Source organism: Phocoena phocoena, chromosome 16 (genome assembly GCF_963924675.1).
Source record: "Phocoena phocoena chromosome 16, mPhoPho1.1, whole genome shotgun sequence".
NCBI lineage: Eukaryota > Metazoa > Chordata > Mammalia > Artiodactyla > Phocoenidae > Phocoena > Phocoena phocoena.
In genome coordinates this window covers 15104900-15123649 of record NC_089234.1, presented here as the reverse complement: position 1 = coordinate 15123649, position 18750 = coordinate 15104900, and the positions used below count along the sequence as shown (strand labels likewise).

At 35.1% G+C, this 18750-nt stretch overlaps 1 protein-coding gene across 1 annotated transcript in view; it reads left to right on the top strand.

Moving 5' to 3' along the window:
* ATRNL1 (attractin like 1) overlaps positions 1-18750 on the top strand; it is a 691263-nt gene that overhangs the window by 47314 nt on the left and 625199 nt on the right. Inside the window, exons 6-8 of the mRNA XM_065893763.1 lie at positions 1448-1622; positions 4190-4277; positions 13005-13260. Of these exons, the coding sequence (XP_065749835.1) occupies positions 1448-1622; positions 4190-4277; positions 13005-13260 (519 nt within the window). The remainder of the gene's footprint in view (positions 1-1447; positions 1623-4189; positions 4278-13004; positions 13261-18750) is intronic.

The window sequence follows — 18750 nt, the reverse complement described above, 5'->3', positions numbered from 1 at the left end:
ACGGGTGAGTGAACAAATGAGAAAATAAAAACTGTAAAGGCTAATATTTCTGAAATTAGGGTCTGTTTGGAAGCTTTAAAATTTTGTGATTCAGTGATAATCTAAAACTTTTTGATATAAGAAAATTTAACATCAAGTGATTGATCTCATAATTGTATAAAAATGCCACTTGATTGCAGTGCCAGCATTTGTGTTGACTATTTAGTTAGGACCAAGTAGTATCCTTATTGCAGGCTAAAAAGAATATTGAAGAGTACTGATACTTTTGTGATAAGTGAAGGTCAACAGATGTTATGGCATATTTTATGGATAAAAAAGGTTTGTAAAAGATAGATGAAAGAAAAGTGCTGGGAGAATTATGTTGTCAAAATAATATAAGTATCTTAAAGTTGCATAAAAAAGGTGCTATGGAATTGATATCATTTTCCACTTAGGACCAATGATTTACTTTGAGCAGAACAACACCATCCATCATTTTAAGCAAAAATTAATTTTAATGATTTTATAAGTTGTTTATATACATAATTTATAAGTTTATGTTGGTTTTATATTTATAAAAGAACTTTAAACATAAGGAATTTATTTCTAGTTTTTGTTTAAGCATATTAGTTTCATTAGAATTAAAATAATCTGTGAGCCCTTAAATTTGATGAAAATACATTTCCTTTAGGAGCATTCCTTCCGTAACTTAAGTTTGAGAAACACTGATCTAGCCTAGCCTGCTACATTTTACAGGTGAGGAACCAAGACTCATGAGTAACATCATGAACATGGATAGGAAAAGGCAGTGTTTTTAACTTAGAGTATTTACGTTATCCTGCACTCATTAATAGTTTTTATTTTATTATGCATAATAATATTTTCTGTTTGAGGATAATAAGCCTCTCTACTGATGCCAATTTTGGTTGTTCTTAATAAGAATGATGCTAAGAAAAAATGTAATTTTATTTTTATATTTCACAATTTATGAATGCTTTAATTTCCACTGTCTTAAAAAAAATTAAATATTTATAATAATCCTTAGGAGATAGATTGTTATTTCTGTTTTATAGATGAAGGCGTGATGATGGCAAAGGTAAGCAGACTTTCCCAAGGTCACACTTTTAGTAAGAGACAGAACTGGGATTTGAGTACATCGTTTACTGTTCGAATATCCTATTAGCATACTGAAATAAATCTGAAATTTATATCATTTAAGTAATTCTTTCAGATTGTATTATTTATTTGAACGTATCCAAGTCTGATTTGAGTGTATGATTTTTTCCTCTGTAAGCATTACATTTGCTTTTAGAGTTTTTCCTGTAAGTTATATTTCAGACCATTTATGTACATTATATTTATTAATAAAATGAGCATTGGATTCTTAAATTCTCTTAATCCATGTATTCTGTTTCTACAATCTAAGGTCTTTGTTTAATGCATTGTGTTGTTTGATTTTTTTAAATAGGTCCTGATTGTTCTTTGAATGTTCCTTCCACTGAGTCTTACTGGATTCTGCCAAATGTTAAACCCTTCAGTCCTTCTGTAGGTCGGGCTTCCCATAAAGCTGTTTTACATGGGAAATTTATGTGGGTGATTGGTGGATATACTTTTAACTACAGTTCTTTTCAAATGGTCCTGAAGTAAGTTTTCTTTTTGTTTTTCAGATTTTCACAGTCTAATTTTTAGGCTGGATATTTTTCGGTAATAAGACTATCCTAAATGCCCTATGTTATTGATATACAAATTTATGAATGATTATTTTTGTAATATATCTGTTTGCCACATAGGACTGATTTGAGAATATATAAACTCAGTGTATCAATAAGTTATTTATCATTGGGCATATAGGTTTGTTCTATATAGATATTTCATTAACTTTTTAAATAAATTCTGAATAAGAAAATATTAACTTTAAATAAGCCCAGGCCGGGCCAAGCCTATATTGGGCATTATGAATACTGCTACCTTTTATTTTTTCAGAATGAAGTATAATTGCTTATATAAAAGTACTTTCAGTTTTTCTGCAAATTTTAATTTACCTAAACTTTTACTTTGCATTTACTTTACAAGCTTTTGTTGGGAGAACAGTGCCAGTATTATAAGATAGGTTATGCATTTACTGTTGACTCAATAGAGATTGTCCTTTGCGTGATTAGATGACAAGGAGAACTGCATGGATGCTAGCTTTATCTGATTTTTTCAGCTGATAATTTTATTTTATGAACTATTCAATACTATTCAATAATAGAATAAAAGAGGAAATAAGAATAATTTGATTATCAATGTTGTTTTCAGGGGTGATATTCATAATATGTAATAACTGATGCAACTTGGGCATCAATCAGTTGGAACTGACCCTGGACAGTGTACCATAATGGTGTATACCCAAAAGGATTGCCATATTCAGTAGATAAATATACAGGACACACAGTTAAATTTGAATTTTAGATCAACAGTGAATAATTTTTTAGTATGCATAGCCCTCATAATTTTATTTTATTTTTTGGTTTTGTCCCAAATATTGCATGGATCATACTTATACTAAAAAAATTGTTGTTTATCTGAAATTCAGGTTTAACTGGGCATTCTGTATTTTATCTGTAAACTCTAATATCTGAAAATATTCATCCTGTTAATTTTGGGGATCAAAAAAATTCTGTGTTATAAGAGGAGATTGCTTTAAAACTATGATTGAATAAGACTGGAATTAAAGTATGAAATAAAATAAAATAAATTCTGGAGAGAAGGGGGAAGAATTTTAGGTAAATATTTAAGTGAACAATTAGAATTCTGTAACACAATAAATGAAGGATAAAATATAGTAGAAAGAATTGAAAGAGAGTTGGTAGGATTAAAATGAATTGTTAAGATATGCAAAGAACCTGAGGAACCAAGAGTTAAATGTGGAAAAGAAAAGGAAATTAACTATGATTCATGAAAATGAAAAGGTTGGGAAAATAAAGTAGAACTTTGGATTAAACTGTGGTATTTGCAAAGTAGAGTTGTGAAGACAGAGTATAGTTGTCAAGGAAACATGGAGATCCTAAAAGTTTGTGTTCTGTACAAGTTAAATAGCATATTTTAAATTAAGTGATGAATTTTACTTGATATTCTCCTAAACATATATTTTCTATTTGAACCAGATAGTTTAATTTTTTTTTTTGTCTGAAATCTGGTTCTTTTGGTTACAGTGTTTATTTAGTTTTATAGTAAACTAGAGGTATCAGCTTAGAAGTAATCAGCAACTTTGTTGCTGTTTTCACAGGTTAGAGAATATTTTTTCATTTTTCTGAATGTGGTTTAGCTGTAGGTAAGGATGTTTAAAAGCTTTTAGAAGTGATGGTGTCAGTTATAAGTTGATTTATCTTCTGTAGTAGAATTTAATTGAGGTGTAGATGTTATGCTTAAGACAAATTATTCAGTAAATAATATAAAAGTTTTGTATTAGTGTCTATTAAATTAGAGAGTATTTTACGGAATATTTATACATCGACATTAGAATTAATATGTATTCATGGGCATAGCAAATTGTTTTGAACACTTACTTTGTGCTTAGTACTTGGGATCTGTCAGTGGACATAATGAATATCCCATCTTTGTGAAGTTAGTGAGGAAGGACAGGCAATTAGAAAAAAATGTAATTAGCATGATAAATATGTATATTATAAATAAATTATATATATGCACATATATTCATATACAGATATAGATAGATAGCAAGATAGGTAGCAGGGGTAAGCAAATCAGGAATGCCAAAGAGGAGGAGTTGCACTCACAAATGTAGTGGTGTAGGCTTCATGGGAAAGGTGAGAGCTGAGCAAAGACTTGAAGGGGTCAGACATTGGCAGAGAAGAAAGCCAGACAAAAACCTTAAGGTAGGAGCTTCAAGGAGGCCCAGGTGACTTTAAAAGTGTAGAAGAGCTCACTATTGTTTAGGTTAATCGGCTGGTTCAGAACAAATTAACTCCGGTAATAAATAGCCTAGTCAAGTTATTGTATATTATACATTCGAATGATTGAATCCTAATTTAGACTAGGTATATCTTGAATGAGTCTCTATTAGAAATTTCTAATATGGTATATGAAATTATGAGTTTATTCTAATTGTTTTTGAATTAATGAATATTTAAATACAAGAAAGCATATGCAAATTACAAAACTAAGATGAATCTTAGCTTATGAAGTTATTTTTTTTTCTTGTTTTTAGTTACAATTTAGAAAGCAGTATATGGAATGTAGGAACTGTATCAAGGGGACCTCTCCAGAGATATGGGCATTCTCTTGCTTTATATCAGGTATGAATCCTGCTTTAAATTTTAATCTTTTTTTTTCTTTTTTTAGACTTTAGAGGAAGAAATACTAAATGTCAGATTTATTTCAAACATTTAATAAGAACAGTAGATCATATGAATCACAATAACTTGAGATGTCAAAGACTTTTATACTATTTTAGTAAAAATAAAAAGATTTTAATACAGTCCGCCATTGAACATGAGAAGAAATGAAGGTTGAGTTTTTGTCCATGATATACACAACAAAAATTTACCATATTAACCATTTTTAAGAGTAGAATTCATTCAGTGGTATTAAGTATATTCAAGTTGTTGTACAGCCATTACTGTTATTTTCAGACCTCTTTTCATCTTACAAAACTGAAACTCTATACCCATACAGTAACTCCTCATTTCCCCCTTTCCCCAGACCTTGCAAACTACCATTCTGCTTTCTGTCTCTGTGAATTTGACTATTCTAGGTACCTCATATAAGTGAAATCATACAGTGTTTGTCCTTTAATGACTGGCTTATTTCACTTGGCATGGTGTCCTCAAGATTCATCCATCTTGTAGCATGTGTCAGAATTTCCTTCCTTTTTACGTCCGAATAATGTTCTGTTGTATGTATATATTGCACTGCATTTTGTTTATCCATTCATCCATCAATAGATACTTGGGTTGCTTCCACCTTTTTGGCTATTATGAATAATGCTACTATGAACATGGGTATACAACTATCTTTTCAAGTCCCTGATTTCAATTCTTTTGGATAGATAGCCAGAAGTGGAATTGCTGGATTGTATGGTAATTCTATTTTTAATTTTTTGAGGAACTGCTATATTGTTTTCCACAGCAGCTGTAACAATTTTACATTCCTGCCAGCAGTGCACAAAGGTTTCAATTCCTCCATATCCTTGTCAACACTTGTTATTTTCCTCTTCCTTCCTTCTTTCCTTCTTTCCTTCCTTCCTATAATAGCCATCCTGATGGATGTAAAGCAGTATCTCATAGTGGTTTTGATTTGTATTTCCTTAATGATTAGTGGTATGTAACATCTTTTCAAGTGCTTATTGGCTATTTGTATGCTTTCTCTGGATAAACATATATTCAAGTCTTTTGCCCATTTTAAACTTTTTTTTGGTGTTGAGTTGTAGGAGTTCTTTATATATTCTGGATTTTATCCCCTAATTGGGTATATTATTTGCAAATATTTTCTCTCATCCTGTGGGCTTTTTCACTCTATTGATAGTGTCCTTTGATGGGCAGGTTTTTAATTTTGACACAGTTCAATTTATCTGTTTTTTCTTTTGTTGCCAGTGCTTTTGGTGTCATATCCAAGAAATCATTGCCAAATCCAATATTATGAAGCCTTTTCCCTATGTTTTCTTTTAAGAATTGTGAAGTTTTAGTTCTTAGGTCTTTAATCTGTTTTGAGTTAATTTTTGTTTAGGGTATAAAGTAAGGGTCCAATTTTTTTTCTCTTACATATGGATATTCAGTTTTCCTTGCACTATTTGTTGAAAAGACTTTTCCCCCATTAAATGGTCTTGGCACTCTTGTTGAAAGCATTTGATCATATATGCAAAGATTTATTTCTGAGCTCTCTAGTCCTTTGATCTAGATCTGTGTTTATTCCAGTACCACACTGTTTTGATTAGTGTAGTTTTGTAGTAAGTTTTGAAATGTAGAAATTTGAGACCTCCAACTTCAGTCTTGTTTTTCAAGTTTGTTTCATTATTCAGGGTCCCTTAAGATTCCATAATAATTTAGGATGGATTTTTCTACTTATGAAAAATGTCATTGGGATTTTGATAGGGATTGCTTTTAATCAGTTATTTTTATGTATTTGTGGGGTTCATGAATTTAGCATGATTAAAATCAGGCTATTGGGGCTTCCCTGGTGGCGCAGTGGTTGAGAGTCCGCCTGCCGTTGCAGGGGACACGGGTTCGTGCCCTGGTCCGGGAAGATCCCACATGCCGCAGAGCGGCTGGGCCCGTGCGCCATGGCCGCTGAGCCTGCGCATCTGGAGCCTGTGCTCCGCAACGGGAGAGGCCACAACAGTGAGAGGCCCACGTACTGCAAAAAAAAAAAAAAATCAGGCTATGTAATTGGTTTTTATTTTGAATCAACAAAAATTCATGTGTTTTGTGGACTGTGACTATATTCTTCAAATCAGAACTTATATATTTTCTGTGCTTGTTTAAGAAAATTAGGAAAACACAGGAGCAATGTAAAGAATAAACTACCACTGTTTTGTGCTATGCATATACATGTTTAAGAAATTAAATAAAAATCTCTCTATGTACATATGTATGTGGATATATGTTTCTTTGTCTTCTTTCAGTTTTTTGATTTATTTCATTTTCTTGTAACAGCTTTATTGAGATATAATTGGCATATGATACAATTCATGTGTTTAAAATATACAACTGAATGCTTTTTAGTATCTTCAGAGTTGTGCAATTATCTCTTGCAGGCTTGTCAAAATTGCAGTGTTGCGTAATCAATTTTAGAATATTTTCATCACCTTGTAAAGAAGTCCTGTACCCTTCAGCTGTCACCCTTGCCCCTCCCTGTGTCCTCAAGGCCATTCTCTATGTCTGTGTCTTTATTCCTGTCCTGCCCCTAGGTTCATCAGAACCATTTTTTTTTAGATTACATATATATGTGTTGGCATACGGTATTTGTTTTTCTCTTTCTGACTTACTTCACTCTGTATGACAGACTCTAGGTCCATCCACCTCATTACAAATAACTCAATTTCGTTTCTTTCTATGGCTGAATAATATTCCACTGTATATAGGTGCAACATCTTCTTTATCCATTCATCTGTTGATGGACACTTAGGTTGCTACCATGTCCTGTCTACTGTAAATAGTGCTGCAGTGAATATTGTGGTACATGATTCTTTTTGAATTATGGTTTTCTCAGTGTATATGCCCAGTTGTGGGATTGCTGGGTCATATGATAATTCTATTTTTAGTTTTTTAAGGAACCTCTGTACTGTTCTTCATAGTGGCTGTATCAATTTACATTCTCACCAACAGTGCCTCTCCACACCCTCTGCAGCATTTATTGTTTGTAGATTTTTTGATGATGGCCATTGTGAGGTGATACCTGATTATAATTTTGATTTGCATTTCTCTAATGATTAGTGATGTTGAGCATCCTTTCATCGGTTTGTTGGCAATCTGTATTTCTTCTTTGAAGAAATGTCTATTTAGGTCTTCTGCCCATTTTTGGATTGGGTTGTTTGTTTTTTTGATATTGAGCTGCATGAACTGCTTGTATATTTTGGAGATTAATCCTTTCTCAGTTGCTTCGTTTGCAAATATGTTCTCCCATTCTGAGGGTTGTCTTTTGGTCTTGTTTATGGTTTCCTTTGCTGTGCAAAAGCTTTGAAGTTTCATTAGGTCCCATTTGTTTATTTTTGTTTTTATTTCCATTTCTCTAGGAGGTGGGTCAAAAAGGATCTTGCTGTGATTTATGTCAGAGTGTTCTGCCTATGTTTTCCTCTAAGAGGAAGCATATTTCCTCTCTGCCTACTTTCTGGGGAGTTATTATCATAAATGGGTGTTGAATTTTGTCGAAAGATTTTTCTGCATCTATTGAGATTATCATATGGTTTTTATCCTTCATTTTGTTAATATGGTATATTACATTGATTGATTTGCATATATTGAAGAATCCTTCCATTCCTGGGATAAACCCCACTTGATCATGGTGTATGCTCCTTTTAGTGTGCTGTTGGATTCTGTTTGCTAGTATTTTGTTGAGGATTTTTGCATCTATGTTGATCAGTGATATTGGCCTGTAGTTTTCTTTGTTGTGACATCTTTGTCTGGTTTTGGTATCAGGGTGATGGTGGCCTTGTAGAATGAGTTTGGGAGTGTTCCTCCTTCTGCTATAGTTTGGAATAGTTCTCTAACTGTTTGATAGAATTTGCCTGTGAAGCCATCTGGTCCTGTACTTTTGTTTGTTGGAAGATTTTTAATCACAGTTTCATTTTCAGTGCTTGTGATTGGTCTGTGTATATTTTCTATTTCTTCCTGGTTCAGTGTTGGAAGGTTGTGCTTTTCTAAGAATTTGTCCGTTTCTTCCAGATTGTCCATTTTATTGGCATATAGTTGCTTGTAGTAGTCTCTCATGATCCTTTGTATTTCTGCAGTGTCAGTTGTTATTTCTCCTTTTTCATTTCTAATTCTGTTGATCTGAGTCTTCTCCCTTTTTTTCTTGATGAGTCTGACTAATGGTTTATGAATTTTATTTATCATCTCAAAGAACCAGCTTTTAGTTTTATTGATCTTTGCTATTATTTCCTTCATTTCTTTTTCATTTATTTATGATCTGATATATATGATTTCTTTCCTTCTGCTAACTTCGGAGTTTTTTTGGTTCTTCTTTCTCTGATTGCTTTAGGTGTAAGGTTAGGTTGTTTATTTGAGGTTTTTCTTGTTTCTGGAAGTAGGATTGTATTGCTATAAACTTCCCTTTTAGAACTGCTTTTGCTGCATCCCATAGGTTTTGGGTTGTCGTGTCTTCTTTGTCATTTGTTTCTAAGTATTTTTTGATTTCCTCTTTGATTTCTTCAGTGATCTCTTGGTTATTTCGTAGCGTATTGTGTAGCCTCCATGTGTTTGTATTTTTTACAGTTTTTTTCCTGTAATTGATATCTAGTCTCATAGTGTTGTGGTCAGAAAAGATACTTAGTACAATTTCAATTTTATTAAATTTACCAAGGCTTGATCTGTGACCCAAGATATGGTCTATCCTGGAGAATGTTCCATGAGCATTTGAGAAGAAAGTGTATTCTCTTGTTTTTGGATGGAATGTCCTATAAATATCAATTAAGTCCATTTTGTTTAATTTGTCATTTAAAGCTTGTATTTCCTTATTTATTTCATTTTGGATGGTCTGTCCATTGGTGAAAGTGGGGTGTTAAAGTCCCCTACTATAATTGTGTTACTTTCGATTTCCCCTTTTATGGCTGTTAGCATTTGCCTTATGTATTAAGGTGCTCCTATGTTGGGTGCATAAATATTTACCATTGTTATATCTTCTTCTTGGATTGATCCCTTGATCATTATGTAGTGTCCTTCTTTGTCTCTTGAATAGCCTTTATTTTAAAGTCTATTTTGTCTGATATGAGAATTGCTACTTCAGCTTTCTTTTGGTTTCCATTTGCATGGAATATCTTTTTCCATCCCCTCACTTTCAGTCTGTATGTGTCCCTAGGTCTGAAGTGGGTCTCTTGTGGATAGCATATATACAGGTATTGTTTTTGTATCCATTCAGCCAGTCTGTGTCTTTTGGTTGGAGCATTTAATCCATTTACATTTAAGGTAATTATCGATATGTATGTTCCTGTTACCATTTTCTTAATTGTTTTATGTTTGTTTTTGTAAGTCTTTCCCTTATCCTGTGTTTCCTGCCTAGAGAAGTTTCTGTAGCATTTGTTGTAAAGCTGGTTTGGTGGTGCTGAATTCTCTTAGCTTTTGCTTGTCTGAAAAACTTTTGACTTCTCCATCAAATCTGAATGAGATCCTTGCTGGGTAGAGTAATCTTGGTTGTAGGTTTTTCCCTTTCATCACTTTAAATATGTCCTGCCACCCCCTTCTGGCTTTCAGAGTTTCTGCTGAAAGATTAGCTGTTAACCTTATGGGGATTCCCTTGTATGTTATTTGTTGCTTTTCTCTTGCTGCTTTTAATATTTTTTCTTTGTATTTAATTTTTGATAGTTTGATTAATATGTGTCTCGGCATGTTTGTCTTTGGCTTTATCCTGTATGGGACTCTGCGCTTCCTGGACTTGATTGACTATTTCCTTTCCCATGTTAGGGAAGTTTTTGACTATAATCTCTTCAAATATTTTCTCAGACCCTTTCTTTTTCTCTCCTTTCTCTGGGACTCCTATAACTCGAATGTTGGTGTGTTTAATGTTGTCCCAGAGGTCTCTGAGACTGTCCTCAATTCTTTTCATTCTTTTTTCTTTATTCTGCTCCCTAGCAGCTATTTCCTCCATTTTATCTTCCAGCTCACTCATCTGTTCTTCTGCCTCAGTTATTCTGCTATTGATTCCTTCTGGAGTATTTTTAATATCAGTTATTGTGTTGTTCATCACTATTTGCTATTTAGTTCTTCTAGATCCTTGTTAAATGTTTCTTGTATTTTCTCCATTCTGTTTCTGAGAATTTGGATCATCTATACTATCACTATGAATTCTTTTTCTGGTATGTTGCCTATTTCATCTTCATTTATTTGGTCTTGTAGGTTTTTACCTTGCTTCTTTGTCTGTAGTATATTTTCTTGTCGTTTCTTTTTTTTGATGGTTGGGGCTGTATTCCTGTCTTACCGGTTGTTTGGCCTTAGGTGTCCAGCCCTGGAGTTTGCAGGCAGTTGGATAGAGCCGGGCCTTGGTGCTGAGATGAGGACTTCTGGGAGGCCTTACTCTGATTAATATTCCCTAGGGTGTGAGGTTCTCTGTTAATCCACTGGGTTGGACTTGGAGCTCCCACCGCAGGAGCTTGGGCCCTATCTCTGGCCTGGGAACCAAGCAAAAAAAAAAAGAAAGAAAGAGAAAAAGAGCAGTACGATATCAAAGAATAAAAAAACAAAAAGATTTGAAAGATAAAAGATATATTAGGAAAAGTAAAAATATAATTGCAGCAAGGTAAAATAAAACCACAACAGAAAACAGAAAAAAAAAGGTAGGGGGAACAAGCCAAAAGGAGGGAACAATAACAAAGTATAAAGAATAAAATAAAATTAGAAAAATAAAAGATTTACTAGGAAAAATAAAAATATAAATGAATCAACAAGGTAAAGCAGAACCCCAATCTAAAAGCGGAAAAAGAATAAAAAAAGCCTTGGCTATGTGGGAGGAGTTTAGGCAGGGGTGGAACTTAGGCAGGGGTGGGGTTTAGGGTGGAGCGGGACCTAGGCGGGTGCGGGGTGTGACATTTGAGCATGGGGCAGGGCCTAGGCTCAGGACCCAGGCAACCAGAAAAGGCCCGGGGGGCCGGGCGTGTGTGGGACGATGATGTTCAAGCGTAGGGCAGGGCCTCTGCTTAGGACCTGGCAGGAGGGGAGAGGCAGCAAGTGGAAAGGAGGGCCTCTGGAGAGTGGAATTCCAGAGTTTGGAGGGGTAAGGCCCTGGGTGAGGGTGTGTTGGTGGGGTTTAGGCCCAGCCTGTTGGAGGGGGTCTCCATGTGTAGAGGTAGGGCCCTGGGTGGGAGTGCAGGGCAGGGTTTGGGCTCTGCATGGCAGGAGGGAGGCTCCGAGGGCAGAGGATTAGGCCCGGGAGCCCAACAGTCTTCCCAGTGCCTAAGTGGACAGGGAAAGCGCTGGCCCACTTCCCTTCCGTTCCTTCATGTCCCTCCTGCACCATCTCCCACAGGGTCTCCCCTGACCCATTGGATCCCTAACCGTGGGTGGGTCCCACTGGTTGTAGGAACTCCTCCCCTGCCCCAGCTGCCCCTCAGGTGTGCCAGTCCCAGAGGTCCAGCCTTTACTTTTGCTCCCCCTTCCCTCCCTCCCACTCCCTCAGGACCTGCGTGGCTGGAGGGGGCCATGGTAGGCAGAGGATCAGGCCTGGGATCTCACCAGGTTCCTGGGAGTCCAAGTGGGCAGGGGAAACCTGGCCATGCTCTCTTTTGGTCCTCTGCCCTCCCAATGGTTCCCCAATTTCCCCCTTCTGGCCTGAGTTCCCTTCCCCTCCCCCAGCTGCCCTTGAGGGGCGCCAGTCCCGTCCTGCCTCCACTTCTTCCCCTTCACTCCCCCAATGCCCCACGTCCTACCCGGTCACTGGGAGTTCCTCTCATCCCCTTAGGTGTCCATGGTCCCCCACTGGTGCCTGGTAGGTGCCCTAGTTGTGCAGAGACATGAATTCTGCATTCTCCTAGTCTGCCATCTTGACTCTGCCCCCTCTAATTGTTTTTTTATTTCTTAGTATTCTCTGTATACAAGTTCATATCACCTACAAATAGAAATATTTTACTTTTCTTTTCTAATCTTTATACCTTTATTCAGTTTTTGCATATTTGCTCTGGCTAAACTCTTGAGTACAATGTTGAATGTAAGTGGCAAAAGCAGGCACCTTTATCTTATTACTGACCTTGGTGAAACATCCAGTCTTTTACCATTAAGTGTATGTAATAGCAGCTTTCTGTTTTTCTTAGATGCTCTTTATTAGGTTGAAGAAATTCTTTTCTCTTTCTAGGTTGTTGAAATAGTAATGATTTATATATCATTCATTTCAATCATATTGAAATTGTATAATTTATAAGTGCTATAAGGTATTTGCTCATAGCCGTGAGAAGTGGTAATAAAAATGTACTCCACATAATATACGCAAATGTGATCTATCTTTCTGGTGAACAATGATGAAAACAGTGAATGACTGAGACTAGCACAAAGCAGTACAAATAGATGGTAAAATTCAAATTTAACAACTAGGGACTCAACAACTAGGATAATGAAAACCATGGTTAATTGACTACATAACTTTTAAATAAGATACCTTAAAGTAACTTTTTGTAAGTGTGGATGTGCCCCCTTCTTGTAAGGAAAAGAATTAATTATCACTAGTTATGTGTTCTCATTTGACTTTTTACAAATAAGAACTATGTCTTATGCATGTTGTGAGCAATTACTAAAATTTAATGTTTAAATTAATCTTTATTTTTAACTAATATATCTTGCTAAGATACAAATATTTTTTTTATTAACATATGTTTTTTTAATTTACAGGAAAACATCTTTATGTATGGAGGCAGAATTGAAACAAGTGATGGCAATGTCACAGATGAATTATGGGTTTTTAACATACATAGTCAGTCATGGAGTACAAAAACTCCTACTGTGCTTGGACATGGTCAGCAGTACGCTGTGGAGGGACATTCAGCACATATTATGGAGTTGGATAGTAGAGATGTTGTCATGATCATAATATTTGGATATTCTGCAATATATGGTTATACAAGCAGCATACAGGAATACCATATCTGTGAGTTACTTTGAACATGTAACTATGTACTCTTCTTTATTGGTTGAGAATATTTTATCTATAATAAAATCTTCATATGAATTTAGTCAAAATGGTTAGTTATTTGAAATTAGAATTATAAACCAAGAATTAATTCTTTTTAATATAAACTTTTTTATGTTAGAAATTGTCCTTTAATATGTAAGTTATCTTCTTAGCCAAATGTGCAGAAATGTTACATACTAGACACATTTTCTAAGAATTGAGAATATGTATTTTAAATATCTGAAATTCCAATAGATGGTGCTATTTCTTTGGATTTTACTTATGAACTGAAAGCTAAAACTACCCCAGTTTCTTAACTATGCATTCCATGATTTCAGGATTTTTCATTTTTCAAGGTTCTGTTTCTAATCTTATTGCAATATCTCTATGTATGTATTATTCTTCTAAAGTAAGCTTCCCAAAGACAGTCTTTTGGCTTCTATAAAAGATTATATATCTGGTGTGTGAAGGTGACTGGGGCAATCTACATATGACTCTTAAATACTCTAATTTATTTTTCTGGTACTTTATTTCTTTGAATTCTTTATGACATTTTCAAACAGTTGTAAGTTGTTTTTTTTTTTAATTTGCCTACAGATGTGTATATGCTGTTTGCTATTTAGATTCAGGAACATACTCCATTTCCGGTTCTGGCCAGGATTATGAACTCAAGTTTTTGGCCCTTTTGTGTATAGACAACTATATTCAACTATTTATAGTCCTTGTGTAGTCTTAATGAGAGAACTCATTTGCAGATCACCACTGGCAACAACAAGAGAGTGGTTGTGTGTCAGAGGAAGACTTCCTTCTAAATTCTCCACTGTTTCCCCTTCAGTCCTTTTAAGTGATCTTCTCTTTTTCATATCCCCAGTACAGCTGGGCTAGAATTGGGATATGTATCCTCCGTACTTCTTACTGTCATTTCCACTCTATTTTTACTCCTTCCTCCTTTAAATCACTCAACTTTGAATCTTATATCATCAGACTATACCGCCTACTACTTCTCCATCTTACACTCCTTTGTTGCTCCTTTGATCACTGTGCTTAATTCCTGGAAGAATATAGCTTCTGGCTCACTGTCTCTGTCCTACATATATTAGCCAGATATTTTTATGGATATTTTAGGATCCATTTAAATACTTCTGTCCTCTCAATTTTTTGATCTTTCTTACAAAGATCTTGTTTTTCATCCTGTTTGGGTCTTCCTCTTGCATTGCGGCACTCTTGACCTTGTGTACCTGCTACGAATCCCATAATTTCCATTTCAGGTATCTTACTCTTCAAGTACTGCTGATCTTCCCAGCTTACTCCTGAAGAGTGTCCAGACTCTGGGAATTCTTCAGCCTTACCAGAGGCTTTAGTCCGTTGAGCCTCTGGTCAGTGCTTCACTCTCTCTCACCCTCTCTTGTCTGTACTTCTCATTTACCGAGTTTTAATCACCAGTCTGTCTTACAGTTTTCCAAGATGACTGTTTCACATGTTTTCCTTTCTCTCTTCAGACTTCCAACACTTCACTCTTCATCATTACTCTCTTCTTATTTTACTGAGAAAATAGAAGAAATCTAAAAAGAATTCTGGTGATAGGAACATTTTAGAGTGTAATGGTTAATAAATGCTGCATTAAATAAGCCTATTTACATACATTATTGTCATAACAAACTCATGGTAGCAGTGAAGCACATGTAGGTGAGTCATTCTCATTTTTCAGATGGGCCCAAGAGTCGTTTAATTAAGAGTGACAAATTTTCTATGTAAGAAGGTTGTTTTGTTTTTAATTTTTGGTTTTATTATAGTGTTCAGGGAATGTTGTAGGTATTATTTCTGCTTTTTGTAATTTATTGAGATTTTCTTTGGGGCCCAATTTTCATAAATGTTCTATAGACGCTTGAAAAGGAAGTAAATCCCATAATATCAAAGTATAGCATTTGATACATATATATAAAATCGACTTTGTTGATTATTCTGTTTAGGTCTTTTCTTCCTTACTTATTTTAACTTGATCTATCATGCTCTGAAAGTTAATAAAAGTCTAAAAATATTAGTTTAGTTTTGCCTATTTCTTCTTGTATATTCTGGAATTTATGCTTTATGGAAGTTGCTATTATGGATATTCATAACTGTTATATCTTTATTGCAAATTGTATCTTGTAATATTATAAAGTGCTTTGTTCAGTGTTTTTTGATCTGATTTCAACATTGTTATTATTAATATTATGGCTCTTGGTTTTTTTTTGGTGGGGAAGTCAGCCTTTTCTCTGTGTACCTTTGCCCATTCCTTTATTGTTAACCATTCAGAATCACTTTGTTTTAAATGTATCTCTTGTATACAAGAGAAAGTTAGATTTTGCTTTGTGATCCCTCTGGTTTTTGTACATTTTATGTACGTTTTATGGTTTTTTTTTAAATTACTTTGTTGTCTTTTTTTGTTTTTAATTATAGCTCTTCTTGTGATCAGGGAGAGTGAGGCCCATTTTTTTGTGGGAACAAGAGAGGTAATATTTGAGATCTACCATTAGGCTTCTTCCATGTTCCTTGTTTTTTGTCTTCCTTTCTGCATTCTTGCAGCTTTCTCTATCTGATTCTCTTAGTTTCACTGGCTTTTTGCATGTTTGCACCTGATTTGGAGTTGGTGAGTTTTTTTCATTCCTAATTTCTCTGGAAATTTAATTTTCTTTTTCTTTCACTTTTCCTCCCCATGTTTTCTTTATTTTTTATGTCTTCCGTGAGGAAAACGGGAAGATTCAGGATTAAACTATTACCATGCTTGTACTTGAACCATAGGTGATGACTTTTTAAGTTTTAAAATGAATACTTTAAGTCGACAGTTAACCAGTACTTTTACTCTTTGATCAACCTCCAATTTACAGGCTACTGTTTCTACTAATTTAATTCATATTGTTTTACTTTGAACACATTTGACATTATTATAAGTATTTTATGCTAGGGGTCACAGTCTTTTCTATAAAGGGACAGATAGTAACTATTTTAGGCTTTGTGGACCATATGGTCTTTGTCAAAACTAATCAACTCTGCTGTTGTAACATGAAAGGAGCCATAAACATAAACAGATGGGCATGGCTTTGTTCTAGATTTAGCCCTGGGTCTTAGTTTGCCTACCCCTGCTCTAGAGAGAGAGTGTGGACTTCTGGGGGCCTAGCAACATAGGTCCAAATTAAGTTAAACTTTTGGCATGTGGTTTTTTTTTTTTGAGTTTGAATGTAAGATGAATTTATGCTCTAAAGTGACGTTATGTTTAGTCTATGCCCAAACTACTTTTTTCCTCTATGTAGAGCCAGAGCTGAAATAGATGTTTTCTGTCTGCCTCTGCACAACAGATTTTTAAAAACCTCACTTTTTCATTGATGGTATAACCCTTTAGGGACCCCGGCTTTATATAGAAGTTCCTTGATGCCATACCTGCATGGGTTTACCTACAGTTTTGGCCATTGAAACAAATCTATAGGCCACCTGATTGGTACATGCCTTCCCTACCCCATCTCCCTACTGGATATAGTTTACAGTTCACAGAATATATTTTACTTTTTTCATATTTCCCTTTATTGAAGGATAGTCTCATTCAGTCCTGAGATGTGGTGGTTATACTTTCCACGGATGGTTAGGAAGGCACAACAAATTTATTCTAATCTTCTCTGAATGGTAAATGTTGGTATGGACTGTTAACCAGTAAATTCATTGGTTGGTAGGTTTTCGGTTTTATTTGGAATAATTTTTTTCTTTTCCGGTACGCGGGCCTCTCACTGTTGTGGCCTCTCCCGTTGCGGAGCACAGGCTCCGGACGTGCAGGCTCAGCAGCCATGGCTCACGGGCCCAGTCACTCTGCGGCATGTGGGATCTTCCCAGATCAGGGCATGAACCTGCATCCCCTGCGTCAGCAGGCGGACTCTCAACCACTGCACCGCCAGGGAAGCCCTGGAATAATTTGATTACAAAATGTGAAGTGTAGTTTTGGTAAATTTTAAAGTATTTCTACAGAGGGTTTTTTTTTTTTTCCTTATTCTATAACCAAAATACTATTTCTAAATAAATTTATCAACAGGGTATTTTTGGTTTGATTTTTGTCCTATTAATTGTATTATTTGTTAGGTACCTTTATGAATGTAGTATAAGGTGGAAATGGGAAGAATACATGATTTATGAGTTTTATAAGAATAGTAGGTGAATTATGAGTAGTTTTAAAATGCTATAAATTAAGTATAAAGTAAAACTCATCAGTTTTTCTAGAATGATATCTTAATAATATAAAGTTAACATATTACTTGACTCCTAAAGCATTTTGAATTTGTCACTTATTGTTAAAGTATGTGATGTCAAAAAAATAATCCATAAGTACTTCCACTTTGGAAAGTACTTCTGAAAGAATACAAAACAATAGGTATATATAAAGATGTTGTCAGAATAATTAAGTTGTGTATACCATAGACAAGTGCTACTTTAGGGAACAATACTATGTTAAGTAAGGCTGCTCTGAATATAAGTAATGGGATAATTTGTCATCTTAGTTATAAGTGAATGCTTATCTCAGTGGAGAGAGTTAAAATTTTTTTCCCTCTGTTCTTAGTGGGAATTACTACACTGTGATGTGAGTCTAGGCTTCTTTTCTTGACTGATTTTAATGGCATCAACTACCCAAATGTAGATTGGTTTTACTGTGATTAACCTTACATGTTTAAAGCTTCTAGGAAACTAAGAAAAAAGTTTTTTTGTTTGTTTTTAATTAAACAAGAGGCTGTCACTTTAACCAGCATTGCAGTGAGGGTAACTGAAAAGAAAGCTGAAGTTATAGCATAGTAATTAATGAAAACAGAGTATTTTCCTAGATAAAAATTTACTCTGGGGGCTTCCCTGGTGGCGCAGTGGTTGAGAGTCTGCCGCTGATGCAGGGGACACGGGTTCGTGCCCCGGTCCGGGAAGATCCCACATGCCGTGGAGCGGCTGGGCCCGTGAGCCATGGCCGCTGAGCCTGCGTGTCCGGAGCCTGTGCTCCGCAACGGGAGAGGCCACAGCAGTGAGAGGCCCGCATACCACAAAAAAAAAAAAAAAAAAAAAATTTACTCTGAAGTATACCCTAAGGATATTGATCTCACCATTATGTAGAAATTTTAAAAAGAGACAAAAACTTCCAATTAACATACTCCAAGTGACCACTTACTCAACTTCTAATAATGTTGCAGATAATTCTGAAGTATTTCTGGCTCTGTGCTTGGTACTGTGACTCTTCCCTGATATTTTGATAATAATATGATTTAAAACAAAGGAACCATCTGGTTAACTTTACTTTAATCATTTAATTTGAACACAGTACATTAACATTTGAAAAAAAATCTAAAATACTGCAGAATATTTTTTAGCTCTTGAAACTGTAGTTAAAAGTCTTAGGCACTGTCATTGCATTTTATGAATTGCTCTGGGCAGTGATGGTGGCTTAGACCAGGGTGTTAGTATTGG